At 50.3% G+C, this 21,115-nt stretch overlaps 13 protein-coding genes across 13 annotated transcripts; 6 read left to right on the top strand and 7 right to left on the bottom strand.

The window, feature by feature from the left end:
- Positions 1-43: 43 nt before the first annotated feature.
- On the bottom strand, positions 44-883 carry VFPPC_15716 (GNAT family acetyltransferase; the record flags this gene model as incomplete). Its single annotated transcript, XM_018293469.1, has 2 exons — positions 44-444; positions 598-883. The coding sequence occupies 2 exons, from the start codon at positions 881-883 to the stop codon at positions 44-46; spliced, it is 687 nt and encodes a 228-aa protein (XP_018144501.1).
- A 1,475-nt stretch (positions 884-2,358) lies between these two features.
- VFPPC_04012 (isochorismatase family domain-containing protein) lies at positions 2,359-3,252 on the bottom strand (the record flags this gene model as incomplete). Its single annotated transcript, XM_018283431.1, has 1 exon — positions 2,359-3,252. The coding sequence occupies one exon, from the start codon at positions 3,250-3,252 to the stop codon at positions 2,359-2,361; it is 894 nt and encodes a 297-aa protein (XP_018144500.1).
- A 499-nt stretch (positions 3,253-3,751) lies between these two features.
- On the top strand, positions 3,752-4,341 carry VFPPC_15715 (hypothetical protein; the record flags this gene model as incomplete). Its single annotated transcript, XM_022428978.1, has 2 exons — positions 3,752-3,846; positions 3,891-4,341. The coding sequence occupies 2 exons, from the start codon at positions 3,752-3,754 to the stop codon at positions 4,339-4,341; spliced, it is 546 nt and encodes a 181-aa protein (XP_022284436.1).
- Positions 4,342-4,499: 158 nt separating this feature from the next.
- On the top strand, positions 4,500-5,282 carry VFPPC_13558 (hypothetical protein; the record flags this gene model as incomplete). The annotated part of the gene is made up of 1 exon (XM_018291333.1): positions 4,500-5,282. One exon carries the CDS (start codon positions 4,500-4,502, stop codon positions 5,280-5,282), a length of 783 nt encoding a protein of 260 aa, XP_018144498.1.
- A 2,107-nt stretch (positions 5,283-7,389) lies between these two features.
- On the top strand, positions 7,390-8,035 carry VFPPC_04010 (hypothetical protein; the record flags this gene model as incomplete). Its single annotated transcript, XM_018283430.1, has 2 exons — positions 7,390-7,722; positions 7,778-8,035. The coding sequence occupies 2 exons, from the start codon at positions 7,390-7,392 to the stop codon at positions 8,033-8,035; spliced, it is 591 nt and encodes a 196-aa protein (XP_018144497.1).
- A 272-nt stretch (positions 8,036-8,307) lies between these two features.
- On the bottom strand, positions 8,308-9,455 carry VFPPC_15714 (fumarylacetoacetate hydrolase protein; the record flags this gene model as incomplete). Its single annotated transcript, XM_018293467.1, has 6 exons — positions 8,308-8,487; positions 8,537-8,971; positions 9,023-9,094; positions 9,145-9,251; positions 9,307-9,385; positions 9,441-9,455. 6 exons carry the CDS (start codon positions 9,453-9,455, stop codon positions 8,308-8,310), a joined length of 888 nt encoding a protein of 295 aa, XP_018144496.1.
- Positions 9,456-10,042: 587 nt separating this feature from the next.
- VFPPC_04009 (hypothetical protein) lies at positions 10,043-11,257 on the bottom strand (the record flags this gene model as incomplete). The annotated part of the gene is made up of 1 exon (XM_018283429.1): positions 10,043-11,257. One exon carries the CDS (start codon positions 11,255-11,257, stop codon positions 10,043-10,045), a length of 1,215 nt encoding a protein of 404 aa, XP_018144495.1.
- Positions 11,258-11,648: 391 nt separating this feature from the next.
- Positions 11,649-13,241, top strand: VFPPC_04008 (WD repeat containing protein; the record flags this gene model as incomplete). The annotated part of the gene is made up of 2 exons (XM_018283428.1): positions 11,649-12,174; positions 12,223-13,241. The coding sequence occupies 2 exons, from the start codon at positions 11,649-11,651 to the stop codon at positions 13,239-13,241; spliced, it is 1,545 nt and encodes a 514-aa protein (XP_018144494.1).
- Positions 13,242-13,625: 384 nt separating this feature from the next.
- Positions 13,626-15,323, top strand: VFPPC_13557 (hypothetical protein; the record flags this gene model as incomplete). The annotated part of the gene is made up of 2 exons (XM_018291332.1): positions 13,626-14,523; positions 14,623-15,323. The coding sequence occupies 2 exons, from the start codon at positions 13,626-13,628 to the stop codon at positions 15,321-15,323; spliced, it is 1,599 nt and encodes a 532-aa protein (XP_018144493.1).
- A 524-nt stretch (positions 15,324-15,847) lies between these two features.
- Positions 15,848-16,688, bottom strand: VFPPC_04007 (alpha/beta hydrolase family domain-containing protein; the record flags this gene model as incomplete). Its single annotated transcript, XM_018283427.1, has 2 exons — positions 15,848-16,210; positions 16,284-16,688. 2 exons carry the CDS (start codon positions 16,686-16,688, stop codon positions 15,848-15,850), a joined length of 768 nt encoding a protein of 255 aa, XP_018144492.1.
- Positions 16,689-17,065: 377 nt separating this feature from the next.
- VFPPC_15713 (hypothetical protein) lies at positions 17,066-17,308 on the bottom strand (the record flags this gene model as incomplete). The annotated part of the gene is made up of 1 exon (XM_018293466.1): positions 17,066-17,308. One exon carries the CDS (start codon positions 17,306-17,308, stop codon positions 17,066-17,068), a length of 243 nt encoding a protein of 80 aa, XP_018144491.1.
- Positions 17,309-17,991: 683 nt separating this feature from the next.
- On the top strand, positions 17,992-19,497 carry VFPPC_15712 (hypothetical protein; the record flags this gene model as incomplete). Its single annotated transcript, XM_018293465.1, has 6 exons — positions 17,992-18,180; positions 18,248-18,287; positions 18,364-18,587; positions 18,638-18,885; positions 18,941-19,071; positions 19,124-19,497. 6 exons carry the CDS (start codon positions 17,992-17,994, stop codon positions 19,495-19,497), a joined length of 1,206 nt encoding a protein of 401 aa, XP_018144490.1.
- Positions 19,498-19,558: 61 nt separating this feature from the next.
- Positions 19,559-20,548, bottom strand: VFPPC_04005 (mannose-6-phosphate isomerase; the record flags this gene model as incomplete). Its single annotated transcript, XM_018283426.1, has 1 exon — positions 19,559-20,548. The coding sequence occupies one exon, from the start codon at positions 20,546-20,548 to the stop codon at positions 19,559-19,561; it is 990 nt and encodes a 329-aa protein (XP_018144489.1).
- Between the last annotated feature and the right edge of the window lie 567 nt (positions 20,549-21,115).

Raw genomic sequence — 21,115 nt, 5'->3', positions numbered from 1 at the left:
TCTATATCTACTGGACGAGTTGAGCTATGCAAGTATATGTTTGTCACCTCGAAACATGACCCTCACAAAACATAATCGCACCGCCTTTAATCCCACACGCCGCCAAGGGACCAATATTCGCTCTGCCAACCTCGACAAACCCAGACCTTCCATAAAACACCTCTTTGCCAAGCGCACTTACGACGGATGCGCAAACATTCTCTTCCTTGGCCTTGTTGACTCCCCACATGACGAGTTCCCTTCCAACTCCTTGACCTTGGTAATCCGGGTGAGTGGCCAACAGGTCCAGGAACCAGTTTTGTTGTCTGGACTCGTTCCAGTGGTGTGCAAACGAGGGGAATGTTTCTTCCAGGATATTCACTTTCTCGGGATCAGCTGCCCTATTGGGTCGCATGTAGTCCCAAGCTTGAAGATACGGCTTCGTTGCGCTGTGTAGTAGTGTGCCTTGTTTGAGTCAGCTCACATGTCTCAACACGATCGAGTGTTACATTGACGCAGATGGGGCTATGCAAGACACCCAAACGGGCATAAAGACTGCCAGCACCAATTCCAGTTGCCTTTCAGCTATGAGATGACACCGGGATCAATAATCCTTACCTATATTGAGACTTTCACTCCAAGTTGCCGCCTTGGCACCCTGTCTCTCCCACTGCGCACATGCAATCACTTTTCCCGTCGTCTTGTCAAGACCCACCAGAAACCGACTATTAGGATCGTTCCAATGTCTCAGAAACCGTCTCTCAAAGTAGGTAATAAAATCTTCCGGGTACTCTTGTCGGTGAGGATGCATGAGCTCACCGAACAGTTCCTCGTCCATGAAGGCCGCTGCTGAGACTTCAGCCATGGCCCTCAGGTCGCTGTTCCTGGCTTCTCTTATAGTCATGTTGGCATGAGATTTGGAGATTCGGCGAATTGCAATTGCGTTCCCTCTTAGTTACTCCCGGCTGCAGGTCGATGTGAGAAAGGGCGCAAATGTGGGATTCGATGATACTCTCGAAAAGGGGAACAACAAAGTTTTAGCACTAGCGGCAACTCTGGTCTAAGAACCAGAAATGGCAGGTGGGGCCTCAAATAAATCGACTTTCTTGGCGTCGTCTTGGATCTGTGATTGTTTGTGTCTCTGGAAGTGACGGCGATATTGATCCGTGGTAGAAGCCGGTGGTGTTTAATGGAGGCAAGTTTTGGTACCGGACTGTGAGGGCCATTCTTTTCTTATAAGGTCGGGGTATTTGACGCTGCATAGGATCCGTGTCGGTGTCTTGACTGGGCCGCATACGCAACCATTTAAGCATTGAGATATCAATTTTAACCGGTCGGTTGACGATGGCCACTGTTGGTTGGCTTTCTTTGTTTTTTTAGTTCAACCAACAGCGTATGCTGATTTGAGCAACTCGACATATGATTCGTGTCAGATTATAACGCAGTAACGTCACGTCACATCCCTGTCCTTGATAACGTGTTTTCCATTAGTCCGTTTCCATGCGGGGTGCGATGAATACGATGGAAACAATGGCAGCGGAAAATCTTGCAAATAACATCCATTTCATAGAGATTCCTAACGGGAAGGATATTCGTTTCCGAGGAACAGGCAAGGTGAAGCAAACGCCACGAATCTTGCATCCACTCGGTAATCTCGGTGGCACAGACGCCATCTCAGCCCTGCCGATTGCCAAGGGGCGTCAACTGGTCCCTACAGCGAGCGTCTAGTGGATCGATTGCGGGACATTTGAAGGTACGGAGGAGCACCGAGGTCATCTTGGGCATTTGTGAAAGCCCCGTTACTATGTGCGGCAGAGGAGCACATGGAAGACGTCAACATGCAGAAGAGACTAAAGCCAGTATATACACTTTGCTGTATTACAATTCCGGGAATGCTGACAGGACCAATTTCATCTTGGTGGTGAAATCTGACACGTAACGGTGACTAACCAGGTGCAAGGATGGGGCGTAGTTAATGACCCAAACTTTCTGCATCAATTATACTTTGCGAAGCAGTACATGGTATTCTCTTCTGTGCTGACCACTAACCAATTGACTCACATGTGCACTTATGGCAGGACGTGGACCTATTAAAGTGGACGAGCATCAAGTCCAGGAATTTTGACACAGCCCTCAGACACCTATAAACCTCGTTGCCAACAGTTCTTCTAGTTCCGTACCATTTTGTTCTTCTTTTACAGTCTCTTTCACTGTCACGTTGCTATTTCGTGTCAACTTCTTATTGAAAGCAGTATGGTCCTTTTGAGTATACACGAAATCACACAAGGTGAGCCCAAGACGCAAGTCTTACATATTGAACATTCTATCACATCAACTCAGGGATGTTAAGAAACGTGGACAACGAGACTCAGTCCATAGTTACTGCAGTGCCCCCAACACCTCCTTCGTATTCCTCACCTCGGCAAACTCCTTCAAACTCTCAACATGCACAGCATGAACAACCTCAGCATCAACACCAGCCTTACCAAATGTTCGAGTCGCATCGCCAATCAACACAATCCGAGGCATATCAACAAGATACCCATCCACCGCCTCCTCACCGTCAAGTGGCTTACAGTCCTCTTCTCGAACATACATACCCTTTCCGTCCGTCCAAATCGCCGAATCAGGCGCATCTGCGACATTCCCCCTACCGCCCCATTTACCCACCAGCGCAAGATTATGTGCCATGCGAACGGCAGTACTGACAGCTACGTCTGTCGACATCCCCGCAATGAGAAGCGTCTTGATGCCTCTTTTGTTGAGGAGATGCTCTAAAGGTGTGTTGATGAACACGCTGTGGCCGTGCTTCGTCATGATGATTTCATCTGTTGGCGGTCGGTTCTGCAGCTTGGCCCGCTCCTCTGCGGTCTGAGGAGGAGGCGGTTCATCAAATGTATATACTAGTTCGAGTTTTCCATCTCGAAGGAGTCTTGGGGCTGCGAACTCTAAAAAGTCAATGCCGCGCTTGTCTTCGCCATTGACACCGTGGGGACCAGTATGGGATGGGTGCATTGGACTGTCTGTCCAGACAGACTTGTGTTGGACGTGAATTATGCATGGGCGTTGTTCTTGAGGCGACGCGTCAATTATGCCTCGGAACTTGTCGAGGAGTGCTGTGATGTTTTTGTCGTAGTTTGGGTTGGATGTTCCGTTGCCCCAGATTGTGGTGTTGCGAAAGCCGAGTTGGTTGTCGATCAAGAGGAGGGCTGTGGTGCTCTGGGCGGGAATGGGAGGGACGGACTCTCCATGAGGTGAGAAGCGATTGGACATATTGAGGGTTACTTGATGGTGGTCAATATCTATGACTGATGGTTAAGATGAAAGAAGAAAGAAGAAAACTGATCTCTGCGTCAGGATGTTGTGGTGTGAAACCATCATGACGCTTTGCCAAATCCCGCAGGTGAATTAAAGTGCTGACAGGACGGGGCTCAGTCGCAACTGATGTTCAATTAGATAACTTATAGCAACAGTTTATTAGCGATCCCTGGCCTTAGTATCTAAATCAAATAAATAAATCGAGGACACCGTGCTCAAGTCTTCTCGATTTGGCCACAAGTTGCTATTTCACAACGTCGGCTCAGTGCCACTTGCAAGTTAGTCCGGGGACCTGGTGAACAGCCAACTCAACTCGATGTAGAGCCCCAAATGACATTGATGTCGGATAGCACCACATTTTCTATGTCGCCGCTTCTGTCTAAACTCCGCCGTTGCACAAGGAAAACGTCCTCCGTTACTAGGTGAGTGAACCAGACTGCGCCGATCCCAACAGATGGTTCCCAATGCCACAACCACTGCGCACCATGCGTCGATACCCGCAGATGTGATGATTTTTAATGTACTCAACGGAGATAGTTGCACTGAGTTGCGACAGTCGTTACAATGCATGATACGTTTTCTTGGCCGACGAGTCGGTCGAAACATCGGCTCGGGTCAGCCCCATCAATTGATCCAGCTCGATCTGACACAACCCAATTAGCAACTAGACCCTACAACAGGTCAACTCAATACGAACTCGGGCGAGTTGCACCGTTGCCGAATCGTTTCTCATGCCATCCTTTAGAAGGTTGTTCAATCAATCTCGGGGGTTTCGGCTACGTTGACTTGCAAATGGAGATTATCACAATGCCAACTAAACAAGAGCCGATTGAGAGGCGTTTGTTGCAACAGGAGAAACGAAAAGCCAGCAGCGGTGCAACTGCCTTCATCCAGTTTGCAAAAGCCGTTATCGAGCCTTGTGGTTACGAACTGACGAGCATCTCAATTCAGCCTTGTTCAACCAACCCAAGGCTGAATCCGAGACGATCATTTCAACCGGTGAGTAAGTGGGCCTCGGAAGTGAGCGTCTCATTCATTCATTAAATACGACATCAGCCTTGCCAACTCTTAACTCTTCTTCTTAATCGCGGCTCCCAACAGCAATTTGACGTTCTTGAATTGGCGACACTCTTACAACTCACCAGCGACACAATCTAAGGGCATCATCAACAAAGTCACACGTCATCACCGTCTAGCACATCATGGATCGCATGGCCTTCATCCCCGGCGCGGAAGCCAAAGACGAAATCTTCAAAGCCGCCGGCCACATCTTCTTCCAGCGCTCAACGGCAATAGCCTACGCCGACGAATTCCTCATGAAGGCGCCCCAGCCCGTGACCGGAATCACCTACCAGACCATGCTGGCGTGCATGAGCGAAGGCGACCAAGTAGACATCTGGTTCGGCCTCCGTGATCCGGACCCGTCCCAAGGCCACGAGATATTTCCCTCCGGCGAACCAGTCGGACACACATGGGCGATTCTCAAAACAGCAGACGGCAACGAAAAGACACTCTGGGAAGTCGGACGGGCTACTCCTGCGGTGGGAGATGCTCATGCCGCTCGCGCATTCAACGCCTACAGAGAGGCATTCGGCCGATTTAAGGGTCTGCCTCTGCCGCAGCCGGTGCCCATTGATGTAGAAAAGGCCCATGTACCGGCACCGCAGAATGAAAAACCAGTCATTTCACACGCCTTGTCACCGGCGAATTTGTACTACGCGTCGAGTAGGATGTGGTATTTCGTGGATCTGGGGCCCGTGGAGGACGTGAAGACGCCGCCGCACTTGTCGCGGCCTATGAGGGCGTTTGACGCGCTGATTCTGTCGGGGTTAATGACGCTTGTGAATGGGTCGCCGCCGTTGGTGTTTTCTATTGCGAATACGATGGAGACGTTGGGGCAGATGCCGTTGAAGTATAAGAGGGCGACGTATGAGGCGGATGGGACGGTGGAAAGGCCATCGGATACGCCATTAGTGATTCTGTAGCGTAATGGTGAAGTTGAAGTCTCATGAATACTTTCATTCTGACAAAACATTCTGTCATCTTCGTCTGGAGACATTGCAGCAACGGCACTGCAGTGTGTGCTCCAACCATAACAGGCTGATGACTGGCGCAATTCTCGCTCAAATCATGTTCAACACGAGAAAAACAGCACTAACCCTCAATATGAATCATGACAAACCGTCAACTGGTCTCCATCACGAACCCATCACATCCGGAGCCGTCCGTCCAAGCGCGGGTTTATACCGGGCAAGGAAACTCGCATGGAAAACACGACAACAATACGCAAAAAAAGAACAAAAATCTCTGCAAAATGCGGCTGAAGCGTAAGACTCTCCGACTTCTAAAGCCCTTTAATTTCCGTCCAGTCCACGTTTCTCAGTAACCGGGCGTGCTGCCCTGCACGCCTTATTGTTATCTCCCCCTGTCTGCATGACCAACGGACAGACGACAAACCCTTGCCGACCTGTCCAGTCACTGTGCCTTGCGCGTCTCCAGATTTTCTGCAAAAGCGTCAACCGTCGTGTCTGCAAGTCCTCTTCTGGTCAAGTAGGAATGGCAGCGTCTCAATTCCGCGCTCCGTACCGCAGGGCTGAAGAGGGACCAATTTCAGCGTGTGGAGCTGGCGTTTGGACCGGCGCCAGACTTTGTCAAGACAACTGGAGAAGACATGTCCCGAGATGGTGTTCTTGGGCTCACTCAAGGCGGTTTGGGGCGTTTATTCTGTCCCTTCATAGGTGCCACTTTGCGTGGAATGGGCTTCGCTTCCCGAGACGGAGGGTGCCAGTGCCACTATTCGTTCACATGATTTGTGACGAGACTCGCTTGGACGGATTGGTTTCTACCATGCTACTTGGCGAGAGCTTGCTCTGTGCTGTCGCTTCCGTGTTTGTCAAATGTGTTGGTATTCTGCTCTGTGCAATGTCCGAACTATCCGCGGCTTTGCGACAATGCTTCAAGCTCTCATCTGGGTGGTTTCCTTTCTCGGACATTTTCACGAAGGTAAGGTTCCATGCAAACATAACGATACCATCAGCCCAATGGACCCAAATGCCCCATTTACCTGCAGAGATCGACATGCAAAAACTATTTTCACCGTTGTCATGGGCAAGATCCATTCCCCAGCGACAAGACACAAAAAAAGTGTAGAAAACCCCTGTGATTCAAATCACCGTTATCACACAGTCAGTCACTTCTGGTCTATTTTGGTTCTCCTTCTGTCCACAAGCTATGACTAGTTAGCTTGGGGACCCTCCTCAGCTCCAACCCTAGCATCCCGAGTTATTGGCCAGCCACGCGAGAACAACATCCAAGAGCTGGACTAAGTACAAAGAAGTTTATATTAGCGACTCCACTCGCCTGAACACTCGCTGCTTGCCGGATGGCAAGGATTCCGGGATGTGCTTGGACGGGGCTGAAGGGCCAAGGTCCATCAACAAGTGCCTTTTCCACGTTGTCATGGTCCAGCCAGGCTGTCAAGCCAAGCCCCGGAGAATGTGCCGGCTCGCTATTAGTCCCTCCTGCCAACATCGCGAGCAAGTTTGACTGCAACGGAAATGGGCTGTCCTCTCACACGCACTGCTGCTAACATGCTAAGACCAGGGTCTGGACGGTCAAATAGCAAGCCGGCATTTGCGAAGAGGCGTTTGGCACTTGCTCAGCCCATTTTGAGCCATGGGCATGGCGGCGGGCTACGCATCCCCTTGATAAGATGGGCTGAGGCTGAATCTGGCGTTGTAGCGAGGCTCACCAGACGAACGAATGGTGACGGTCAATGATGGCCTGGGCTGTCTCGTCTGGTCCTGTCCTGAAATGAAAACTTGGTACCTCGGGCTGAGGGGGGGAATATTTCATTCTTCTGAGATTTGGTGGCAGACGGCATCCCTCACCCTCTGATAGCCGTGTCGTCTTATAAAAGTCCATTTCCTGCTGTCTCACATCCCGTTCACGCCACTTTTTGCTTCACCCCCAAATCTACTCCGTATAATCCAAGGGATACCTTTCATTCTTTCCTTCATTTTCTACCATCGTTTCATTCTTTCGTGATACCCAATACCGATACCCTTTTACACCTTTCACATTTCTTCAAAAATGGCCGCTCCTCAGGAAAACGTCCCCGTCACCGCTCAGCCAGCTCCTACTCCCGCCCCGGCTGCTCAACCCGCCAACAACGGCCCCATCGACCAGGCTGATCTCGACGACTGGAAGAACCGCTTCAACGATGTCCTCTCCCGATCCGGCGAGGTCGTCAACTCCAAGTCCGCTGAGGGTTCGCAGTCCTGGTTCGCCGGCTTCTTCGACTGCTTCAACCCCATTGATACGTGCCTCATCACCTACTGCTTGCCCTGCGTTACCTTTGGCAAGACTCACCACCGTGTGAGAAAGAATGGCAGCCTGGAAGGATATGAGCCCATCAACACTTCTGTATGTTTCCAACTTACACCAAATCATGATGTACAAAAACTAATGTGTTTCGCAGTGCCTGCTCTTCTGTGGCGCTGGCTGCTTCGGCCTCCACTGGATCCCCATGTCCATGCAGCGCATGAACATCCGCGAAAAGTACAACCTGCAGGGCTCGTGCCTCGAGGATATCCTCACCTCGTGCTGCTGCCACTGCTGCAGCTTGATCCAGCAGGACAAGGAGGCCGAGCACCGCGAGCAGCAGCTCCTTAACTCGGGTGTCCAGCAGCAGTACCAGGCCAACAATGGCATGCAGTACCCTCCCAAGACTGGTTAAAAGTAGCAGGGAGAGAAGGGTGCAGCTGAATCTCTGTGTCTTTAAGGCTTGTAATGAACAAAATATGATACCGGCATGTGGGCGGGATGAATGGGGGGACTTATTCCGGGGATAATAGTTCGATGTGGTGTTTTATTATGCACTTGGTTGTGCAGTTGATACCTCTGTCGTTTTGCAGTCATTTAATAACAATTTCTTTATGTCTTGCCAGGTTGTCAATTCTGCATGTTGCCTCTATTGAAGTCTACTCTCTAAATGTTATGACGCACAGTTTATAGTCGAGCCTGCGTTGCGGATTCTGATACAATCGTATTCGCCAAAGTTCCGATCCCATTCGAGATTTGAATCCTCAATTGCGATCCTGCTTTCAGATACCGTGGAGGCACATAACTATGTCCAATACCAGAGGGAGTGCCAGTCAGAATGACGGTTCCGCGAGGCAAAGTCGTGTCCTAATAAAAGTTAACTCTGTCCATCACCACGCCTCATTCACGAACTAACCTTTGACAAGTGGGATATAATCTCCGCCACAGAAAAAATCATCTGCTCAGTTGCACCATCCTGCAAAACCTGACCATCCAACTCCGTCCTCAGCACTAGATTCCCCGGATCAGGCAACAACTCCTTCGACACCAACACCGGGCCCAACGGGCAAAATCCATCGTACCCCTTGCAATAACCCCACTGCGAAGTCTGGCCTTGGACATCTCGCGCCGTAATGTCATTGGCAGACGTGTATCCAAGGACATAATCCATCGCAGAGCCTACACTAACATTCTTGCAGTCCTTGGCAATGACAACTGCTAGTTCTACCTCGGCGTCAACTGCATTGCCTGCTGAGGAAGGGAGAAAGACTGGGTCGAGAGGGTTGTTGATGCACTGGGAAGGCTTCATGAAGACTTCAGGAATGGATGGGATTGGCGCCTTGAGTTCAGCCTAACGATGGTGTTAGTCATGAGTTCAAGCTGTTGATGGAGGAGGACTTACTGCGTGGTCTTTGAAGTTGAGTCCAATGCAGCGAATGGTTCCTACTTCTTCGGGTGATAAGGGGGATAATAACTTGGCAAGTTTGTCAGCATCTTCTTAGATTGGAGGAATGAAATACGTACCTTTTTGATAGATGCTATCTCACCCGTAAATGACCCTTTTTCTAAGGGCGATGAGCAGTTCAGCACTCTTACTGCCACAGTCTCATCAGATGCCAGAGCAAGCCCAACTGTTACGTGTTAGTGTCTGTCTACCCTAGATCATCTCGATTCTTGCAGCTTTACCATCAATTGTGCTGTCAACTGGTTCGCCGCACAATTCTCTGCCATCTTCGGAGATGAATCTTACAAAGCGACTCCATTGCTTTCAACGTATTAGTGTTTGGAGTGTAATGAGTTGAGTTGTTGGCTGTGCTCACCGAAATGGCTTCCATGATGAGTGAGATGATGTTGTGTATTGAAACCACTCAACGCCCAAAACAACGAACAACGCCTTGAAGTACTGCAATACTTTGAGATTAAACAACTGTATAAACAATTTGATTTAGCCCCTCGCGGAGGACAGAGGCCGTTCCGTCGACAATATAGACTCGCCGATCCTCCTCGTAACTTTGCCGTAGCGTCGCCGATGCTTCGGACAATTCAATGTTGTCTCCACCAATTCGACCCCACGACTCCACGACGACAATCTCGGATATCTTGGTACTCTACAATGTCTAAGTTTCTGGCAGGGCGGGTCGGAATGCGAACTCCGATAGCCCGAGATTGACGATGGCTTGTCTTGCTTGACGTTGCAGTCGATCTCCTAGCCGACTTTGTACCTTGGACGCACCATGGTCAATGAGAGACATTTGTACTCCTATCATCTTCACTCAACGCCCATCGCATCAGGGTTGATCAAAACTCGTGTTGTACAGAAACGGATGCCACCAACTTAATCTCAAATGCCCATCTATTACCCAGAGTAGAATCTGTAATACAATACTGTACAGTGTAATACACCCACCACACTCCCATACATCTACATGGCACGCTCTGCCTGTTTCTCAATCGAATGCACGACATATCTCTCCATCCCCTGTAATCGCTGTGTCAACATCCCATCATAAGGAGGCGCCTCCATCATTCCCATGACAAACGGTCCCTGCGCGCCCCAGGTGCACCCATGCAGATGATCCCGAATTGTAATCAGCAGCTCATGAACATCTTCATCCGCGTATAGTCCCGTGGAATTCATCTCCTGCAGCACATCGAGTGCAGAGTTGGCGTCGCCGTATCGATTCCAGTGCATCCGAGCAAGTCTAGCGTAGAATGGTGTCGACACGCCCAGGACATAAGATGGCAGACCAAGTCCTTTGACCCGAGGTAGAATCTGAAAGGCGTAGTCGGAAGGTCGGGTAAACGCAGTGTCGAAGAGGCCCATGGCTGTGTTGATGAAGTGCGGGTATAGAGGGCCGTGAACATCCATTACGCGTTTCTCTTCATCAGCCGTTTGTGCCTGTTCCGCGGCCACAGCTTTTCCTCGAGCCTTTGCAGTTTTGCCCTTGTTAGTGGCTCTCTTTGTCTGTGTGATTCCCAATTTTGCAGGCAGCGAAAAGACCTCCTTCTCCATTACTTTCCACAATTCGCCATCCGTCTCGCACGCCTTCATCAGCGCATCAACTCTTTCGCGTTCCTCAACCCTCGCGCGCTCGTATTTTGCACGCTCTTCCCACTTTGCTTGATCAGCCTCATCCAACTCCATCATCTGGCTGGCCGCAGAATCACTCGGTTCCAACTCGAACAACCCCAAGGCAACCTGGGCTGCATTTCTCAACGAGGCCGGATACCGACGCAGGGATTTCTCTCGAAACTCCATCACACGCGCTTGCTCAACGATTGACCTTGCCATTCCAGACTTTGGCTCATCAGAAGTTTCACTCTGGAGATGCGCGCCTTCGGGAAGCGTGGGACGTTTTTTGCTGGCTGGCATCTTTCCTTGAGCGATTTCGTCGAAAATCCCCTTGAAAACTTCTGCTTCTGACGGCGTTATCGTTGACTGCTGGCCAGGCGCACCTGCCATTTCCTCATAGGGAGTGTCATGGTCCCATTCAAAGGGGATGGAGTTGTCCCGTATCCTGGACTTGGTGCCTCGGGCTGTGTGGGCAGACCGAATGAACTTTGTTATCGGTTGTAGCCGAATGGCTGTCTGGAGAGTTCTTGTTTGATACAAGAACGGTAACAGTGTTGATGACATGTTGGTGAGCGCCAATCAACAGTCCATTGTTGCCCACTGATGGCGAGACTCAAGTTGAAAGTGCCATTTTTACCATGAAAAGGGTCCATGAAGATCTGCCGGCTAATCATCGGACGCGGGTTTGAGCCAGGTACGGCCAGCGCGTGACTTCGCGCCACCGAAATGTTAACCACTTTAGCTGACGCGATGGAAGGCGCGTTTATTGGAGACTGGAAATGGGTGCCTCGAGTGACAAATTCACGATTTTGGATGAGCAATAACTGAGGTGAACCTCAACCCTGTTTGATACTCAATTTGGTCAATTGCAATTGGAATACCCTCAATCGATACTTTGTCATTGCATCATAGACACACGCATTGCTCCCACCCTTGCTACAATTCCATCGCAAACATGCCCGTCAAGAAGGAACCTGGCGAAATGAGCGCCTTTGAGCGCAAGAGACTGGAGAACATTGCAGCAAATCGAGCAATTCTCACAGACATATCCACGACCGCAAAAAAGATTATTCCCGACAAACCGAAGCCGGCCAAGTCGACGGCACCCAAGCGCAAAAGCCGCAGCGAACCAGTGAAACGCGAATCTGCTCGGCCGACGCGCATGAGTTCACGATTGGCGGGCATTGAAGCGGACAACGAGACACTGAAGCGCAAATTGGAAGTCGAAGCCGAGAACCAAGCAGAGGTTGCCAAGGCCAAGAAGTTACGGGTTGTAGGTGACTTGAATCTGGGCGACATTGCAGTAGAAGGAAAGAAATGGAGTGCTGGATTCGACAGCCTCAAGGGCATTGTGCGTGGCGCGCAGCCTGGCGTGAGGACGTTTACAGAAGACGATATTAAAGAGACGACGGATAAGAGTTTAAAGGATTTGCGACAACGGATGGGCGGCCTTAAGCTCTATGAACACTGGCTTCCAAATGGTATGCTTCAAACACTTTCTCGCCTACCAACGCTTCTAACAAGAATAGACATCAAAATTACTCCCCAACGTGTATATGCACTGGGCTTCCACCCTACCGAGGACAAGCCCATCGTATTTGCAGGCGACAAAGAAGGCAACATGGGTGTATTCGACGGCTCCCAAACACCTCCCGAGCTAGACGACGACGAAAACCCGACCACCGACCCCGAAATATCAGCCTTCAAAACACATTCCCGCACAATCACATCGTTTGCCTTCTCCCCTACGGACCCCAACACCGTGTACTCGTCCTCCTATGACTCGTCCATTCGCAAAATGGATCTTGAAAAGGGCACGTCTATTCAAGTCTTCGCCCCGTCAGACATTGACACCGACATGCCCATCTCAGCACTCGACATGGCACACTCCGAACCCAATATCCTCTATTTCTCAACCCTAGATGGTGGTGTAGGGCGGTACGACGTTCGCGCCCCCGGAAGCGAGGAAATCTGGACATTATCAGAGCAAAAGATTGGTGGATTCTCACTACACCCCCTCCAGCCCCATCTGCTTGCTACCGCCTCTCTCGACAGGACAATGAAGATATGGGACACCAGGAAAATATCTGGCAAAGGAGACCTTCGCCACCCTGCCCTACTAGGGGAGCACGAGTCCCGACTTTCAGTCTCTCATGCATCCTGGAGTGCGGCAGGACATGTCGCTACGTCATCCTATGATGATACTGTCAAGATTTACGATTTCACAGACGCGAGTACATGGAAACCAGGGCATGATATATCCTCCAAGGCCATGGAACCCAAACACAAAATTCATCACAATAACCAGACGGGCCGGTGGGTTACGATACTTAAACCCCAATGGCAGAGACGACCGCACGATGGGATTCAGAAATTCGTTATTGCGAATATGAATCGCTTCGTGGATGTATTTGCATCTGATGGGAGTCAGTTGGCGCAGCTTGATGGCGAGGGCATCACCGCTGTACCAGCCGTGGCGCACTTTCATCCTACACTGGATTGGGTTGCTGGTGGAAATGGAAGCGGGAAGCTGTGCTTGTGGCAGTAGTTGGTCCAGGAAGCGTGGGTTTTTTTCGGGGTTTAGGCGAGCATGACTTGTATGTATTGGTTCCGGATATTATTGGAAAGCGATATGGCGTGGCTGTTTGCCGTTTACATTCAACTGTGGCATGTTGAGCATGGCTGTTGTATACTTCTGCCGACATGGAAGGAGATACGCGCAACAATGAATGGAATTTGGTTCTAACGGCTGCAACAAACTTCCAAAGCTCTTGTGAGACTATGCTCATAGAATATCTGACTGGTACACTTGTACGAGCAATGGATTTATTTTACGCATTACTTGTCAAAGACAACGAGCCATGATAAAAATAACCAGCGCATAAGAGTATTCTTTTCGATAGGTATTTGAACCCCCCCTGTTACCAACAACATGCCGAATTTTCAGATCACCCCTGGGATAGATTGCGAAACTAGCCAGAAAACAACGACCATGGATTCTGACCAAGTCCCTCAACATCACGACCTGACGAACCAAACCTTGCCTGCACCTGCAACCACATGCCAACCAGGCGAATGGGGCTACCTGCCCCCAGAGATGCGCAACAAGATCTTGAGATTCATTGCAAAGAAGAAAAATGCCGGCTGGGCTACCTCTGCGGCCACTTGCAAAGAATTTCAAGCCGTCATAGCAAAGGAGAACTTCAGACGACTGAAGGTAACTGCAGACTCTGTGGACGGTCTTGCTAGAATCATATGCCAGAGTCTCCTCGTCGAGCACATTTGGCTAAAGATCGAGCTCCCGCCTTATCGGTGTCCTTCCTGCGACGAGACTGAAATTCGGCCAACGGAGCTACAGGCTCGGTGTATCATTTGGCGCGCAATACACACACTCTTTACCATCCTGAGCAGGTGGTCTCTGGTGAAATGCCTCAAGTTGGAACTCAGCGTGTACTCGCCCAGTGACTCGGAGCACTCTCTCAAGAACTATATCCTCGACTGCGACCACGACGAGGGATACCGGCTTCCGTCTCTGGCCCGCGGGACGATCCCCGCGATACATGACCCGTATCATGGTTGGGTCAACGGGCTTCAGATGATTCCAAGTATGCCTGCGGTTCGTCGGGTCTATAGTCAGTTTGGCATGTGTCATTCGACCGATTTTCCTGTTGTTATGGCAGTGACCGGTTTCGTCATCCGTCGGCAGGTCCGCCGTTGGTGTGAAATCGAGTACCTGGAATGCATGTTCAGAAGCCTTCCTCGGCTGGAAAGTATAGAACTTGAGGTGTGGTCATTGAAGCCACATAATTGCAGAGGGAGGTACACAGAAGGTATGTCTACTGCATGAGGGTTCTTCTTAGTATCATCAGGCCAAAACACCAACTGAGACGCCCAATGTGTGGTTCCTGATGCTGAGTTTGCGACGACAGGGGTTGAACGTTTAATGGGAGCGACGCTTCCCTTTAGTGTCAAAAGAATAGTCGTTTTCGAAGACACTGATCACTACCTTGCCCAAGGACCGCAATACGATCGGTATTATTCTGGCCCAACAGCACAATATCCTGGGGCCTCCCGCGTAGGCAGAGCCTTTGCCTTGAGAAGCTTCTACCTGGACCATCTCTCTGCGGCATACATGATTGATGCGAAGCACTTCTTTCGAGAGGCACCCCCAGTGTGGACTTGGTACAGTTTGGAGTCATTGGTGTTAACGGCTGAGCTTTTCGGGGATGAAGTGACTGAGCGGGGTGTTAAACAACTGCTGAGTGATGCTGGAGGAGCTGCGCTTCGGATGCCAAGACTCCATGCTATGGTATTGTGGAATGCCGACAGGGAAGCAGCTTGTGCATTTATATACCAGAGGAAAAATGGTATCTCGTCGCTAACCTGGCGTGGCACATGGCGTCTGGAACTTAGACCAGACGTGACCAAGGTATGGGAGCGGGTTGCTGTCAAGTTTGGGTATCCTGAGCTACAGACTTATACAATTTCGGCGAAGAAGAGCCTGATCAAATGTCACGGGGATGCGATTCGGGTATTGGGGCTTCCTTTCCGTGTGATGGATCGCGTATCGCTGTGGCAGAAGCGAAAAGAGGAATTGGCACGACGTGAGATCTCGCGACCTCCAAGTTGAAGGTATTGGGAAACTGGGGGCAGCCAACTTTGATTTGACCGGAAAACATCATACGAGTCGAATGCTAGGTGCTCTGGAGTAATACTGTGTTATTCGCAACTTTTCTTTCTTGTGGTCAATCTCGGCCTAGCGCTATTCGACATGGTTTGAAGCCATCTTTTCATTGTTCATAGATCGGGCTTTGTATCCGTCACTCTCATCGTATAGCTAATTGAGCGTGGCATTAGGAGCGTTCATGCCTCTCAAAGTAAATATCGTGCCAAGTTTCAATCCTCTGAGTTTGATTCTCCACAGGAACATCGCCTTTGAAAGCAAAAACAGGGACGTCTTTGAAACAAAACACCGGTGTAAGCGGCTCACCAAAAAGCTTATTTGTCAATTGTCAAGGGCACAGAAACAAGTTCTAGATTTTGATTCGTATATCTGCATACAAATACCATCTGCCCCATGTTCTAAACAGGTCGCTCATGAAACCCGACACTGTCTTACAGTTGCTTTTTATGCATTCCTCGCAGACTCTGCATTCAAGCTGCAAGGAATTGGGACGCAAGCTCCTCAACAACTTTGGCCGTGGCATCAGGCATGGACAAAAATGGACTGTGAGACGCCTCAAGCGTCCTGATGACCCATTCTACGCCGGTTCGTTCCGTGAACATTATCTGGCCGGGGAGAGGGAGTGCGTTGTCCTTTGTGCAACGGATGTATGCACGTCGTCCGTTGTAACCGGCCTCGCGCCAGCCAATGTTCTTTGGGCTGGCGTGGTCACCTTTCAAGGCTTTCATGGAGTGAGCTTTGAGAGTCATAGTTGTGGCGGTTGCCTGCTCGGACGTGCAGTCGTTGAAAAAGGTGTTGGCTTGGTCCTTGGTGCCGATTAGTTGTTCCTGTTCCTGTACTTTGGTTAGACATGGGTCACATAAAATTCCCGCCTGTTTGGGACCGGGAGAGGGCCAAGACACCTACATTGACGTCCATCCACGGTTCCCAGTTATTTTGTAGCAGCTTATACACAGAGTCACCTTCCAAAGGAACAAACGCCGCAAGGTAAATCACTCCCAAGACACCGCCCTTTTGCCCTCCAGCCTCCCTACCTCGCTTGTCGATTCCAGAAATGGCTGAACATCCCGGGAAGCCAGCAAAGGAGTGAACTATGAGCAGGACATCTTTGCCAGCGTCGATCAGGGGATTCATCACGGACCGCATGTACGCTTCATCATCTGCAACCACCATCTCTGGGTTTCCTACACTCCGGAGGGTGTGGGCCTCTGCCGGAAACCCGGCCGCTCGGAGGCTTGCGACAAAAGCGTCCATGCATGATGCTGGGTGGAAGGCGCCTGGGAAGACGACAACAGAAGGCTTGGTTGCCATTTTTGGGGCTCGCAGGTCAAGTGCCGTGGTAGAGGGTTGGTTTTGGTGTTGCAGGTTGCTTTGCTTTCGTGGGAATGTGGTACAGGAGGGCAGCCATGAAGAAAAAAGCAAGTGAAGATCGGCGGATAAAAAGGACGTGTCAGAAAGCGTCAGCCAGGATGACTAGTCTTCTCGTGAGGGTAATCTTGCGTTTGGTGCCATGCCAGCAATGGCAGACAGATAGACGAGCGGCCCGTTGCCATATTGATGAAGGATCACATTGCCGATGCTCCGTACTTTTCATAAAGAGGCGTATTTTTGGTGGCTTTTGGCCCTTGGCAAGGTTGTTGATGGATGTGTGTGGAGGTGGCGGGAGTTCCACACCAGTCTGTCCCCCATCAGATTTCCCGAGTCCCACTTACGGAACACTCCGCCATACTTGGTAATGCAACATGCAAGGGATCTGGAGCTGTGTACGAGATGTCAATGGCGCAAACACATGAGCAACCCAACTGTGCATTGTGAGCAAGGTGACAGCGGGTAGTATCAGTTTGACACAAGCTGTGAGAGGTGAAGCGACAATTTGTCTGTCTGCCGTCGTTGGGCCAAGCGTCTGGTCTAAACGTTGGGGCGATGTCCATGGATGAAGGGGGAAGAGCTGAGAATCGCTCCTGCCGTGTTCTCTTATGGCAGCTCTGGAGCTTCCCTAGCGCCATCTAGGGTCAACATGAATGTACCTTGGCACTTATCCAGGCGTGACGGGTACTTGGATCTGCATGTTGGGGTGATGAGACTTGGGGGAACCTTGGAATCGTTTGGGATGGATGGGATGGGATCTGGCTAAATACAGTCAAGTCCAACTTTAGAATGCACCACGCGGCAATCAAAAGCTGCACACTACTGCGCAGACCGGGAGGCCATGACGAGACTACTCGAGCCTAGTCTACAACGTTGGAGAAAAGAGACGACGTTAAAAAGCAACAATAGGCCTCCTGGCTTGGCCCTCGACGCCAGGTTTCGCGGTTCCTCGAGTTGGACACCGGACGTGATTTCATTCAACTCTCCATTTCAACCGCATCTTGGTACCGGAGTGACCCTCCGCAGTTGTACACCGGGCTGGTGTACCGACGCCTTGTCTCTCAAAAGTCAAAACATCCTGCGTTCGCAAAAAGAATTGTCTCATTTCTTCGTCTTCCCTCGAGTCTTGACGAGTTGCACAATCGGCCATATTTAGCTGCTTGGCCCTTGACTGTGTGGACATTTATCTCGACTCTCTCATCAATTCTCGGTATCATGCAATGAACTTCGAGTAAACATCACTAATATGGCCGCTGGCGGACTGCCTCCGCAGCCTCCTGGCGTGGACTTGTCCCAAAACAAGCAGCCTCTGATAATCGCGATTACGGTGGCGACCTGGGGGCTGGCATTGACAATGGTCATTTGTCGAATCGTCGGACGACGGATGAGAGGGCTGCGGCTATGGCTCGACGACTGGTTTATTATTGTAGCCTTGGTACGCATCAAATATTTCCGAAGTGTACTTTGACATCAAACTGAGCCAGTGTGCTAACATCCAGCAGCTACCAGCCCTTGGCCACCTTCTCGGCATGGCAGCATACGGTACGTTTTAACCAACACCATGGATCCATTGATCTCAGAGGCTATTCTGGTGAATATCTCTGCTAACGCAATCCAGCTGTTAGTCGGGGCCTTGGAAAACATGTCTGGGTTGCGAAGCCAGACGCTGTTTATGCATGGGCGCTGGGCTTATTCATCGCCGAAATCTGCTATACTCTAACTTTGGTCTCTGTCAAGCTTTCCATTCTGTCATTTTACTGGCGGTCATTTGCAGTTCGAGACTCAATCAAGTGGCCGATTTTCGTCCTTGTATCCATTGTGTGCATCTGGGGAATTGCGGTGGTATGAGCCATTCACCCAAAATTTACTTACAAGGCTAACACAATGTGCAGTTGCTCGTCACCTTTCTCCAATGCCTACCTACCCGAGCAGTTTGGGAGCGTTTCAACCCCGTCAACCCTATGAGTCCTGATGAGTATCACTGTGGCGCCGACCAAATCAAGTTCTTTTATGGAAATGCTATCCCGACTATTGCTACGGATTTGATGATGCTGGCGCTTCCTGTGCCGTACATATGGAGACTTCAGTTGCCACGGATTCAAAAGGTTGCTCTGGGGTGTGTCTTCTTGGTTGGGATATTGTACGTTGCGGCCTTGACAAAAATCCTCGACTGTCTTACTAACTAAAGCTTGTAGCGTGACTATTGTTTCCATTGTACGATTTTACTACCTGCTGTCGCTCGATCTCACAGACCCAGACGTTACATGGAACTTTGTTGCGGTGGGAGTTTGGTCCATTGTTGAAGGAAACATTGCCATTGTGTGTGGTAAGTTAAGCCTCTGGTTCTTGAGACGTAATCTACTTGCTAATCGTAATAGCTTGTTTGCCATTCCTGAAGCCCATAATCAACAAAATATCCTTTGGACTACTCTACCTGACTCCAATCTCGTTTAACAACCTTCGACCATCCAAAGACTCTGGCTCCAGCGCACACCAGAAAGACATTTTTCGCACTTGGGGTGTAGATAAAAGTCATGGAACATCAACCACTCACGTAAAATCTCATAATCATGACGGACCTGAGACCGATGAGCATCCGTTTGCCCACCTAACAGATGAAGCGTCCGAAAACGAATCAGCCAGGAGAGATGATACGGAGTCTATCGAATTGGAAGACGTTGGTGTCAGTCCTCCCTCAAGAGGCATTATGGTTACGAGAAATGTCCATCAAGAACACCAGACTGCGCCATGAGACGAAAGGAAGAATAGTGTGTTTTTATCCTCGGTGTATCTCAGAAGAGCTGCCGTCAGGCTCACTGAGGCGGCCGAGCGATGAGGACGTCAGCCTCTCCCTGCAGCCTGAGCTCTCCATCTTCATGGGGAATGACAACTGTCGACCCTTTTGGAAGCCTCAAAGGCTTTGAACTGGCCGTCGCTAACGACACGTTGCCCTCAAGAACAACAAGTATAGCAAGCCCGCGTTCTGTGCTTGACGAGCCCTCGACGTGGATCCTTTCTAGGCGGAAATACTCGGTCGATTCTGCGGCACAAACACTCTTCGAGACCTGGTCCGAAGTGACCCATTTCTCAGCTTCCTCTCTCGTGCGACCTTTCGTATCGACAGCTGTGAGAGCTGTTGGGAAACCGAGTCCGAGATGGCCATCCTTTTTACCGTCAATGTCGAATCCTTCCCATTCGCAGAGGATGGAGAGGTCCTCAGGTTCTTGTACCTCCACTACCATGATGCCTTCTCCGATGGCATGCAATGTACCAGGCGGAACGTAAAGTGTCTGATGCGGCACCACATCAAACTTGTGCATCCGGTGTAGGAGCTCGGTTCCCCTTTTCCCTTCAACAAGCTCCAGCAACTCCTTTTCGTCAATCGAGTCCTTCAATCCGAGCCATACTGATCCAGGGGTCAAGATGTACCAGGCTTCTGCTTTGCCGTGATTCCTCCCGAGGTGTTTCTTGGACCAATTCACATGAGGATGCGCATGCACGGGGAGTCTCTGACCGGCATCAAGCAGCTTCACTAGGAGCTTTGTGTCAGCTCCATATTTAGCCAAGTGTTCTGCGCCGAGCCACTTCTCCGGCTCCGCTGCGACTGTGTCGGTAAGCAAGGTCCCGTCTGGGAGTCGACTATATCCAATGCCAGCGGTCCCAAAGCAACATGACGTGGAGGCAACCCAATCTTCGGGCTGGTGAGAGGAACAAGGCGGATCGGAGCGAAATGCAGAAATGCGTGCCCCGCCTGCGTAGAAGCGCTTCTCGGGTTGGTTCGCTGGTACGATAATTGGTGCCATGGTATCTGGGAGAATCGTGGGTTGTGTGTTTTGGAAGTATCTCACTTGTTGGGATACGTGGTAATATATACAATTTAGATGAGAGTATTTGTAATCGGAAAGCTTTTCACTTGAATCCGTTGGTATGTTCGTCTGATGTCGATCGTGGGTCGAGGCGGACCAAAATGTGTGGAGAATGTGATACAATCAGCGGATCTCGTTCAGCCTGCGGAGAGATCTAATTCCTATCACCGTCAATAATATCAAGTAGGTAGTATACGAAAGAAGCAAGTATCTAATTCAAAGCTACAAGAGACTAATCCTTATGAGTCATTATATTGGACTCTCCCACAAGCTAAATGTCCAATATTCCGACAGATGAAAAGAGCCTAATACCACCTTTCATCATTAAATCCGTTTTACCCACTCAACCATGCAGCTCAAGAAGCGGCTTTGCCCCAGCGCCTCATTGTGCCCTGCAAAGGGCGGCAGTCACCCAGCTCCGTTGGCGGAGGTTCCAACTCGGAGCTTTGCGACCCACCACTTATAAAGACATGGCTGAGGACAACAGGAGAATGGTGGACTGTG

Source organism: Pochonia chlamydosporia, chromosome 3 (genome assembly GCF_001653235.2).
Source record: "Pochonia chlamydosporia 170 chromosome 3, whole genome shotgun sequence".
Classification (NCBI taxonomy): domain Eukaryota; kingdom Fungi; phylum Ascomycota; class Sordariomycetes; order Hypocreales; family Clavicipitaceae; genus Pochonia; species Pochonia chlamydosporia.
Note: the sequence above shows the minus strand (reverse complement) of the source record. Positions and strands in the feature narration are given on the sequence as shown.